The 11,794-nt window shown below is 37.9% G+C and overlaps 2 protein-coding genes across 3 annotated transcripts; one reads left to right on the top strand and one right to left on the bottom strand.

Annotated features, from left to right (window-relative positions):
* The first annotated feature begins 1,283 nt into the window (after positions 1-1,283).
* On the top strand, positions 1,284-3,950 carry LOC124848702 (U-box domain-containing protein 19-like). The gene has a single exon (XM_047326459.2). It carries the CDS (start codon positions 1,658-1,660, stop codon positions 3,737-3,739), a length of 2,082 nt encoding a protein of 693 aa, XP_047182415.1. The 5' UTR covers positions 1,284-1,657; the 3' UTR covers positions 3,740-3,950.
* Positions 3,951-5,167: 1,217 nt separating this feature from the next.
* LOC124848701 (splicing factor PWI domain-containing protein / RNA recognition motif (RRM)-containing protein) lies at positions 5,168-11,079 on the bottom strand. Of its 2 annotated transcripts, none has more exons than XM_047326458.2 (7): positions 10,490-11,079; positions 9,041-9,297; positions 8,553-8,705; positions 7,754-8,162; positions 6,952-7,617; positions 6,283-6,872; positions 5,168-5,639 (listed from the first exon to the last, which is right to left on the bottom strand). In XM_047326458.2, exons 1-7 carry the CDS (start codon positions 10,935-10,937, stop codon positions 5,388-5,390), a joined length of 2,775 nt encoding a protein of 924 aa, XP_047182414.1. In that variant the 5' UTR covers positions 10,938-11,079; the 3' UTR covers positions 5,168-5,387. The 2 variants fall into 2 exon arrangements, with proteins under 2 accessions (XP_047182414.1, XP_087949954.1); XM_088093828.1 differs by lacking the exon at positions 10,490-11,079 and adding an exon at positions 10,034-10,413 and having other exon boundaries at positions 9,041-9,818.
* Positions 11,080-11,794: the final 715 nt, after the last annotated feature.

Genomic DNA, 11,794 nt, shown 5'->3' with positions numbered 1-11,794 from the left:
GCTAGGGGTATCCTGCGTTGAGGGCTCCAAAAAAGGGCAGCCAAGTATGAGACAGTGTACTCTGGCGCCGAAGGCCCCTAAAGTGGCGCTCAACGTTGCTACGATCCTTCTTTCTGATGTTTTTCCAGTTCTTCTTGAGTTCCAGCTCCTTAGTACTTCAACTCTTCTTCCAAATCATCTCAATCCCGGTTGAAAACAAGGAAATCTAGCACAAAACCATTAAATTCACCTTCAACTCTCTTTTTCATCAAAACTATGATTCCAAGATAGTTTCTAAGTCAAAAATGGTGTTTTTAGTATTAAAATTAAGTATCAAATAACGGTAAATTCAACCGCTATCAGAAAGGTCGAAGAAGAAAATAGATAGCATACACAGAGGACAAACAGAGATCAAAGACGAATCTATGTTTGGTCGGATATGCAAAGTTAAAGGGGGCTGAATCGGATATGCATATTCGATTCAGCCCCCTTCACCTTTACATATCCCACCAAACGCAGATCATACCACCGTAACAATTTCTAATCATTTACACTACTATAACTACAACATAGTATCAAAATAAATATGGCACAATCCACCAACCTTTGGCTACCAGCGAGAAGAAGCGAGAAGTTATGTTGTTTGTGTGCCCTAGAAAAAGTGGAAGAACACGAACCTATGGAAGCAGTGGAAGCAGTGGTGGTGTGGTGTCTGTGTGCCGCCTGGAGTATGCATCCAACCAGTGAAAAAAGACAAAGAAGAGCAAATGTGTTGTGTGTGTGCTCGACTGAAATGAGATGCGAAAACTGTGCCTGGAAAATGAGATGCGAGGAGTTTTTCAAAAATGAGAAAGAGTGAAAGTGAGACAGTGAAATTGCAAAGCACTATGAAGAATAAAAATTAACCAGTGCAAAGAATATTTGACCATTTAAATGATTTAAATATTAATCATGTATTGAGTAAGGGTAAAGTTACATTCTAAAAATACTTGGAGGTGCAATATAAAATGTTTGGAGGTTCATGGTGAATCTCTCTCAGATAAATATCCTTTGACACAATTCTATCTAGATATGGGCTTTCGGCCCAAAAAAGAATAGGACATATTCGATGCTACCCAAACATAAGACAGATCCATTTTAAAAAAGAATTAACCTTTTCATAAATTAAAATCAACATATGCAGCTAAAATTATAAGAATTTAAAGTTTTAAAATAACTATTATTTTTAGTATTTCTTCACTAAAAGAAAAAATTAGAAAGTTTGACCAGAAAATAGATAGAATAACTTAACTTAAATCCAAATAATGGCCAACCCAAGCCGCAATTTTTATTAATTTACTTAAAAAATAAGGGTCCAACGTTGAAAATGATAAACTTAGTCTTACAATTTCACGTTGTACACCTTAGTAGCTGTCGGCTCCCGCTCTCCAAGCACCTTCAAAAGCACGTTCGCTTTCCGGTTCTCACGCGCCACGCGTCACTTTCTCTCCACGGATCGACATAACCCCACGTGTCCCTTCACTAAAATCCCAAAACTCACAAACATCGAATCATAACTCGACGCGTGTCCCTCTTTACACTTCCTATAAATTTCCCAAACCTACGTCCTCATGAAATCCAATCGAAACAAAGCAAAAACCATATTATCCAAACACAAAAGTACAACACAAACCTTTCCATGATCCGAAACATAAGCCGGTCGGGTCGCCGGATACTAACTTTTCCGGCGGTTCATCCATGCGAAAGCATCACTCCCTCTACCCTTCTCCCTTCACTCATCAGTCTCAGCAAAGCTATCTCCTCTTTCCAGCACAGGTTATCGTGTTTTCCTTGCAACAAGCTAAACGCGAGAAACGCTATTCGTTTGACCCATCTTCTCCAACCTTTCCTTCGTGAAATCCGAGACTGTCATTCGGGTCTTCCTGATCCTGCAACTCTGAGCCTCTCCGAGCTCCATTTAACCTTCCAGAAGCTTTTTTTCCTTCTTGAAGATCTCTCCCGCGAAGGTGCCAAGCTTTACATGTTGATGGAATCGGATCGGGTTGCCACTCAATTTCGGGTCATATCAAGATCCATGGCCACTGCTTTAGACGTTTTCCCTTTCGGTTCTGTGGAGATCTCTGAGGAAACCAAAGAGCATGCTTTGCTGCTGAACGTACAAGCCAGGAAGGGCAGGTTTGAATTTGAGGAAGAAGATAAACGGGTTGTGATGAGTGTTGTGTCGGGTTTGACCCGGTTCGTGAACCAGGTTGCTCCGGATGAGGGTGATTTGAGGTGGGTCATTGAGTATATTGGGGTTAAAGGGTGGAATGAGTGTAACAAAGAGGTGAAGTTTTTGGAGGGAGAAATTGGGTTTAAGGGCTCCGATGAGAAAAGGAACAAGGTGACACTTTTGAGTAGTTTGGTGGGGTTCATGAGTTATTGTAGATGCCTTGTGATGGAGGTTGTTGACTGTGAAGAGAGTAACAAAAAAATTGAGGGAAGGAGAGACAGTAGTATTGGAAGTGAGATTGATCTGAGTTTGAGTTGTCTTAACCCTGATGATTTTCGATGTCCAATCTCTTTGGAACTGATGAGTGATCCAGTGACAATAGAGACAGGTCATACGTATGATCGTTCTTCAATTCTGAAGTGGTTCAGAAGTGGAAACTTGACGTGTCCTAACACAGCTAAAAGGCTTATCACCACTGAAATGGTTCCAAACTTAGTGCTTCGGAAGTTGATTCAGCAGTATTGCTATGCAAATGACATAAGCATTCCCTTTGTTGATTTGGGTCGTAGGAATCGTGAGGGTACTAGGAGAGTGGAGCCTGAGAGTGTAGCAGCAGAGGGAGCAATGAGAATGTTGGCTAGTTTTCTGAAAGGCAAGATTGAGAATGGAAGTGGGGAAGAGATGAATAGAGGTGCATTTGAAATAAGGCTTATTTCCAAAACAAGCGTTTTTAATAGGTCTTGTTTGGTGGAAGCTGGTTTGGTTCCTCTTTTGTTGAGGTTGTTGTCATCGATCGATTCGTTGACTCAAGAGAATGCTGCAGCAGCCCTTCTAAACCTCTCAAAATGTGCAAAGAGTAGAAGTGTGATGGTTGAGAATTGGGGGTTGGAATTAATTGTTGGGGTTTTAAAGAAGGGTGTGAAGATGGAAGCTCGCCAGCATGCTGCTGCTGTGTTGTTTTACCTTAGTGCTGAGTATGGGAACCTGATAGGGAAGGAGGAAGAAGCAATTCCAGCATTGATAAGGCTTGTCAAAGATGGCTCTTATCGAAGCAAGAAAAATGGGTTGGTTGCAATATTTGGTCTTGTTAAGCACCATGAAAATCATAAGAGGGTGGTGGAAGGTGGAGCAGTTCCTTTGCTAGTTGGTATCTTGAAAGGATCTGAAAATGAAGACCTAATAACAGATTCTCTGGCAGTTCTGGCAAGTCTAGCAGAGAAGAGTGAGGGAATGTTAGCAATTATTGAGGAAGAGGGATTGCATGTAGCTGTTGAAATTTTGAGTTGTTCATGTTCGAGGGTGGGAAGGGAGCACTGTGTGGCCTTGTTGCTTTCTTTGTCTCTAAATGGTGGAGAGGAAGTGGTTGGTTATTTAGTGAAGAGTCCTTCTCTTATGGGATCATTGTATTCCCAAATAAGTGAAGGCACATCTCGAGCAAGGAAGAAAGCAAGTGCTCTCATTAGGGTCCTCCATGATTTTTATGAAAGGAGGTCCTCTGGCTTTAAGATTTCAGTTATTCCGCAAGAACAGTTCATTCATGTTCGGTAACCCAGGATTTTTTGTTCACCTGGGTATTCTTTATTTGTTTGAAATTGTAGATACCCTTGTATAAATCTGCTTGTTTTTTATTTTTTACTCAATATTATTGGCTCAAGTTTTATAGAGCTAATAATTTTATCGGCTTCTGCTTTGCACTTGTACAAATTACTGTACTTCACTGATTTGTATTAATTGAATAAGATTTTATCATGTTTATTAATCAGGAATAAATTCTTTCTTTTTTTCTTGTCTCCAAGATTTGATGAGCCTTTGTTTCTTTCTCCTGGTATACTGCCCTGTAACTGCAAGGGTGGAGGTGCAACTGAAGTGTGGGTTTGCTTATGCTGATTTAAGCTGAAAAGGAGAAAAAGATTGTTGGTCAGCATTGTTACTCTTTTCTTGTAATTTGATTATAGATTAATTTTTTTCATTTAAAAATAATTATAAATAAACAATTAAAAGAATAATTAAAATTATTTCACTTTTTCACTATTATTTTCTTTTATTTACTTCTTCACTTTCCCTCAAAGAGAAGCTAAGTTCTATGCTCACTTTTCTAATTTCCTAAGCCATGACCACGGAACTTCAAGTGAAAATGCTTTTTTAAATCCAGCAAAGCTGACCTTTTTCTCAGTAAATAATTAATTTACTCACTGATATAGAAAATTACAAGTAGTTTTAGCTTTGTTTTTGCCGAGTATCAGTTAGATCTTTAACACTAAGAATTAAATTCAATAATAAATATTAAATTCGAAACTTACGATCTTATATATATCATATGACCAATGTAAACAGAGATATTCCGGGACTGGGGAATTTTTGTCTTCCATCCTTAGTGAATAAGAAATTGGGCGCCAACAATTCCAAAACTTAGAACAAATTAGGAATAGCAAATCTACTTTTTTCACTGTAACAGGAACAGAATTTTGACATGTAATAATCATACTTAACCAAATTAAGCAAGATAAAATTTTGGAACAAAAAGTTGTGTATTTAGTTGTGACAAAACTCAATGGCTAATATGAAATCTATACATAAAAATCGGAAACATCATAATCTTAAAGCAAAAATATTTTTTTTCCGCCAGCATTCTTGAGTGTTAAAATTAGAAATTCATCCACATTACATCGTCTATCAATATAACAAATACAAGTAAATATTTCACTTGTCCTTTTGACATACCCGAAAAGTAATGTTTAAATCCAGCCCGGGAGCAAGTACAAATCACAAATTACTTCCCAACAGAATTTTGGCTCTCTTTTTTACTGTGACAATGTAAACACTGGACTTTCAAGAATCATGATATTCATTCGATAGATCAAGGCTGCAAGCTGATTAAAAAGTAAATTGGACTTCCTACTGAACCGGTACGTGAGACCAGACGTAAAGAAGTCACATAAGAATAAAATAAAGGTGAAGTATTAACGAAAGCACAAGTCCAGGATAATTATCAAAAAATTTAAAGTTCTAAACTATTCACATGACAAAAATTGCCACCAGATTCTCATGGATGACAGGTTTATCCGAATAACTACTTGAATGTTGAAGCAATTTTACGATAATGCAGCCATTTTACAATTTAGGGTAGAGCCATGTCAAGGGTCACGGTATCAATCCAATAGAAAAAGTGACGAAACAACATACAATAACTGAAAAATCATGATTTTGACCTCAGAGCTAGACCTGTCTCTACCTTCTTTATTTCAAAGATAAGCATCCTCCACATCTTCAGAACGAACATTTCAGCCTCTTCGTCCAAAATAATCTGAAGACGCTCAAGCATTTGGGATGCTTTCACATGTTCTTGTGTACTAGAAACAATATAATCTATCAATGTAGTCTCTTCTTCCCCCAAAAACTCTTTGATTTTCTTTGAAATCCACGGTCTCATTCTTTCATGTAGTTGATGCTGAAAATGAGCATAATATAAAAATAAAAATTTAGAACACAACATCATTTTCTACCTTTCGGACTGCACAAACCGAAAAAATAAAGAAACATTTATAAACAATAGTAGTTTATACATAAACAACTATAGTGCAAGAGCAGTTCCACTCACTGAGCACGAAAGAAGCAATCTTCAAAATTACAAAAATATAAAGCTTAATTACGTTCCTAAAAAGATGAGAAGGTCCCTATCTAGCATCCTTTCATTTTTATATTTGTTACTGTAAATCTCAAAATGTACAATCCTTTGCAAAAGGACACGTTTTTCTAGGCTCCCAGAAGAGTTCCTTCCACACACAGATATTACAATGCTTCAACCTTACAGGATTACAGCTAATGGCCCCAAAATAGTGATCAAGGTATATAGACTCCTCAAATTTCTGTTGGTTTTCTAGGCTCATAGAACAGTTCCTCCCACACACAACTACTACAATGCCTCAAACTTTTGGTCAACAACCTTACACAATTACACTAACGCACAAAAAAATGAAAAAGGTATACTAGTCTGGCTCACAAGCCAAATGAAATATAGATAAGCCAACTCTTCTTTATTGGTTCAAAATCAAATAATTACAAATCAAAATCTGCACATTAGTATCACATACCTTATCATATACTGCCCAATCTATCTCATACGAGAACAACTCCTCCTTGGTCTTCGGTATCATATCAATCAATTGTTTAGCATCCAAAAGCCTCTTGTTATCAGAAGTCTTAAGTTTCTCCGATCCATGATCTCGATCCCTGTCACGTTCAGGAATTCTCTCCTTGTTTTCATCTCTATTGTGAGTACCATCTTCATCATTTCTGTCCCTATCACGGTGATTAGACTTATCATTTGAACGCCTACTTCTATCCCGTTCTCCATCCAGCTTATCTTCCTTGAAATTTGTACTGGATATACGCTTTGCAAATTCGGCAGCAGCGGCCAAATTTGGTGGTGTTGGACCAGGCACTGTAGGTTGAACAGCCTGCAATTCTTCAGTTGAGTAATCAATTGGAACCAATGGCCTCATTTTTTTGTCCTTGTGTGCATCATCATCCTCCTCTTCATGGAAAACAGAAGGCACAGTTGTTCTTTTCCCTGAACCAACTAGGCCAAATCCCAATTTTTTTGTAGGAGCATTACCTTGTGTATCAGTTGGAGCAACTATAGTTAATTCATCACTGGTGACATTTAGTACATTCCCATCACCTGTCATTTCAAAGAATACTACTTTTAAAGTATGAAAGAGAGACAAGAAACCACAATTGTGAATACATATGAAAATTACCAGTATGATCTTCACGACTATAATCAGCTACAGTATCTTGTTCAGTAACATTGCCTTTGACTTCATTAGTAACCTCTTCAGTAATCATATTTTCATTACCACCATTTACCACATGCTCAGTTAATAGTTTTAAAGCATCTCTTTGCTGCTTTTGTTCCTCCTCGGCCTTCTTCTTAGCCTCAGCAATTTCTTCCTCTTCCTTTAGTTTGTCAAGCATGTCATCTTCCTTCTCACGTGACCTCTTCTTCCTCTTCTCCTCTATCGCACTTCTTCGCCACCTCTTCCTAGAATCTTCATCCTCATCCTCTTCATCATAAAGTATCTCCTTTCTCCTTTTACGTTCCCTTTCCTTTTCCTTCTCTTTTTCATATTGGCGCTCTTTCTCTTTCTCTCGTTCTCTATACTCCCATTCCTTCAAATATGCTTCATATTGACGTTCAGCCTCCTCAATTCTTCGTCTTTGTTCCCTCTCTTTCCGAACACGTTCCCGCTCTGCTTCTCTCTCGTATCTTTCAAGTTCTCTTTCCTTTTCTCGTTTTAATTCCCTATCTCGGTCCCTCTCTCTGCTTTTTCTGTCATGTCTTCTATCAGGGCTTTCAGACCTATCCCGTTCACTGCTAGGTTTATCACTGTTTGTCTCTTTCTCACTTTTATTTTCAGCAGATTCTACACAATTTCAAAAGAAAAGTTTCAGAATAATAATAAATTAACAAATAAAAGAGATAAAGGTATCCTGACAATAAAATATAACCCTTTTGTGTCTACAGTCAACAGAGAATAGATACACGAATTTTTCCCTCACCATTCTTCTCTGTATCAACAGAGTCTCCCTCTCTTGTTTTAACAGGTTGTTCTGAGGTTAAACTCACAGAACCATCACCAGTTGGCTGTGCAGGTGGTGGAGGCAAAGGTCTTGTCTTCAACCTTTCCTCTATCATCTTTGTGATCTTTTCTAAAGCCTCACGATCCCCTTCTCTATCTTCATCAGTGACAATCCCAAAGTTTGTCACATCATGGGATTCCTTATTTACTGATTCACTATCCACTTTATTTGAGGATTCTTTCTCTGCCTTTGTACCCTCATTTGCATTAGAAGTTTGTTCACCTTCATCTTTTTCAACTACTCCTGCCTGACTTTCTTTGTTCAAGTTCTCAGCTTTTTTCTGAACATACCGCTCCAGGTGTTCTTTCATGGCTTGATTGACGTTGACCTGTTAAAAAATATATAATAAATGGTTAAGATCGTTAATTGTACAAGGGAAACAATGTAATGTGTCAGCATAACTTTTAATATAAGAATTACAGGTCGTGTTCAAATAAATTTTATGCACTTTACTTGGAAAAATGCAGATGCAATACTACATACAATAATAGAGCTCAACACACATGGTATGCACCAAACAGATACTTCAAAAACATAACCAGTATACCAATTCCGCATAGCCCTTAAAAATAAAAGAGAGACTCACAAGTCTATGTGTAGAACCCATCATGTCAACAATTTCAAGAAACCACTACATAAATACAAAGGAAGTACCAATCTTTTTTGTTTGCACGTCAGTGGCAAACTTAATATAAAAGTAGTCAAAGATGAGACATACCTTCAGTTCTTGTCCGTCAATATTCAATTTAGTAAGGAGTCTCAAGGCACGGAGAACCCCTTCTGCAGACTCAAACTCATAAAACCCAAAACTGGTAGGAGTTCCAGTGGATAAATCTTGAGGACGTTTCCAGGTCTTGATAGTTCCACATAACTTAAAGGAAATAAAAGAATCAGTATGTTTATAAATTATACATAAGGTTCTAAGACACCTATTGTCTAGTACATACGAAAAAAATGCTGGGAAGAGAATAATGGAGAAAAGTTTTTTTTAATTAAAAGACATGCTAAAAAGTTTATACTAACTAGACAGTTTTAAAAAAAGGACAAATAAAAAAGAAAACCACAAAAATTAAGTTGATTTAGTGTTTTCTCAAAGATAAAAGTAGCTTCTGAAAAAGCCCTAAACATGTTGCATGACAGAAACACTTGTCCTAAATAACCAAACCCTGCTCCCACCCAAGTAAAGAACAAATTTAAAAAGTTTACTTGAAGGAGAGAGAGCATGAACTCATTTTCCACAGTTGATGCAATCTTGCCAATGTAAACTGTGTTTTGAGGCTTCTCAGCTGGGGTAGCACTAGGGGCTACCATTGGTCTGACAACAGGAGGAATAATTGGGCGAACAGTAGGGATCCCTGCTACAGGTGGGCGTGACATTGGAGGTATGTTAACTGCTCCAGGAGGGCGTGGGGGAAAGACAGGACGAATCATAGTTCCATAAGGAGGGGGGTAACGAGGAATTCCTGTACAGAGTAGAAAAACATCTATGCAAATATATTAGAGCAGATTATGAATAAATATAGATGCATCATAAACAAATCAGTATAACACTAAAGATATATGCCAGAAAAAAATGTGACAAGAACAATGGAATGATGTTACCACACATCAAAAGCATAACAGAGATGGCAGCACAGCCAACAATCACCAGCTGAAATGCAACCTGAAGAGAATAATAACAAATTCTATCGAGTTTGAAATTCACACAATGTGTTAAAAGTGCTTACCTTTGTCTGACAACTTGAAACATAGCAGGCTTCTCAAACTATCCCATCCACCAATAGCAAATAGTAACTTGCATAATCTTATGGTATGTATGGTTTAATAAGAAGAAATTTTAGTTGAATTATATGTTCTTTTTTATACAGCAGCATGCCTTGCAGCATAAAAAATTAAATGAAACTGCAATAGAGAGAAAAGATTGCAATACCTCATGACACAAGGCCAACGTGTGCATTCATTCAGTTGCAAACATTGTCGGTTTCTGGAATTCATAAAGCCATTGAAGGGAAAGTACTCTTATAACTAGCAGAAAGTGGCCTACTAAAACGAGAGCACGACACAACCATACATTATTTATATCGACAAAAGAACAATCACTCTTTCATTTATTTTTTTGTCAGCAATGCTCCGTATAATCTTCATTTCCAATTCCATAAAAGACAAGACAAGCTAGAGACCGGGCAAATATGTGCATACCAAAAAATGAGTTGTTTGTAGAGAGGTGTCTTTAAGCAATATGAAGCCCTCCAACCTTTCTCAATGAATTCAATCAAGACACTGTAGGAGAAAACATCCTGTCAACGATACCCCTTATCTAACCATTAAGAACTCTCTCAAATCTCTCCAAACCCACTCTTCCAAAACAAACGCTTCCCCCTCATAAAAACCATAACAGCTATGCTATCCAGAGCTGCCTTCTACAGTCAGCACTCACCGCACACACTCACTCAATAATAACAGTCTTCACACATTTCACAGCTAATAATAACCATCACGCAGTAAAAAAACACGTGGAAAATTGACGATAAGTATAATTCCAAATTCATAAAACATTGAGACAACCATCGAACCAGCGCTATATTAAATTAAATCAAATTAAATGCAAATTCAACGAAACAAAAGGAACAAGGAATAATTGAATGAATGACCCACCCGCGGGAGTTACGGACGGAGCTGGAGGGTAACCGTTAGGGATCGGAGTGAATGGTCGCATGGCAGGATTGCCGGGTTGAACCTGGTATGACATCATCGGCTGCATCTGCTGCGGAGCGGCGGCGCTGGCCACGCCAGGAGGCGGAACGGCAGGGTTTTGGTAGACAGGGTGGGGCGCCGGGACAGGGGAGAATTGCGGCACCTGCGGAGCAAGCGGGCGGAATGAGGGAGGGAGAACGCCAGGGACCTGCGGCGTAGTGCCGGCCTGAAAGAGTAGGGCGGGCGGTGGAGGGAGCAGCGTTGGATTGGGATTAGGGTTTGCAGCGAGGGGCGTAGATGAAGGTGGTGTTGAGGATTGGGGGAGTGGATCGGGTGGGTTGGGAAGTGCAGATTCGGAGGGTTGAGGATTGGGAGGTAGGGTCGCAGGGGAAGAGGCGGAATCCGCCATGGAATAAGAAATCGAGTTTCTGGATTTGTTTGTGAGAGTGAAAATTGACCTCTTAGTGTTTGTGTTTTTGTCTGCGTGCCCTAAAAAATATGACGCAAGACAATGGAATACACTATACACAAGGTCTCTCTTTCGGATCAAAATTTGTGATGATTTGAGTTGGTCCAACACAAGAAAACCTGTCTGAAATATAATGTGTTTTACACTTTTACAGTTTTGTCCTATCTCATGCTACACTGAATTTTTTTACACTACAAGAGGAAAGATACTTAATAAGAATATCTTCATTGTTGCAAAAGCATTTTGTATAAATAATGTGAAGATGTTTTAGTTATTGTATACATAGTTTTTTGTTATGCATGGAAAAAGGAGAATACGATGAGTTATGATTTTTTTTTTAATTTCATATTATCCTTTGTAGCTTGTAATGAAAATGAAATAAATTTGAATAAATAGATAAACAAAATAAAATTACATGTAATTCGAATTATGTAACAAAATAAAAGTACATCTTATATTTTTATGGTTTAATGTCTCGGTAGGTCTTGGTCAGAAATTTCAAATAGGTCACTTTTCTTTTTTTCGTCTTAATTGGATTTTTTTTGTGTAAAATTTGAGCAATTAAAGGTCTGCCGTCAAATTGGGTAAACGACCGTTTAAATGTCGGTTACGTGGCATGGTCAGAGTTCACATTAATGAGACGTGGCATTATAAACGAATTTTGTATTAAAAATTATGAATGTTCACATTAATGAGACGTGACATTATAAAAGAATTTTGTATTAAAAATTATGAATGCATAGTGGTGTAATAAGCTTTTTGAAAGGTTAAAGTGGAAATAATAAAAAACTTTAAGT

The sequence above is a fragment of the Vigna umbellata genome, chromosome 7, assembly GCF_029865625.1.
Source record: "Vigna umbellata cultivar VRB3 chromosome 7, Vumbellata_1.0, whole genome shotgun sequence".
Taxonomy (NCBI): Eukaryota; Viridiplantae; Streptophyta; class Magnoliopsida; order Fabales; family Fabaceae; genus Vigna; species Vigna umbellata.
The sequence above is the reverse complement of the archived record's forward strand: the minus strand, read 5'-3'. Positions and strand labels throughout refer to the sequence as shown.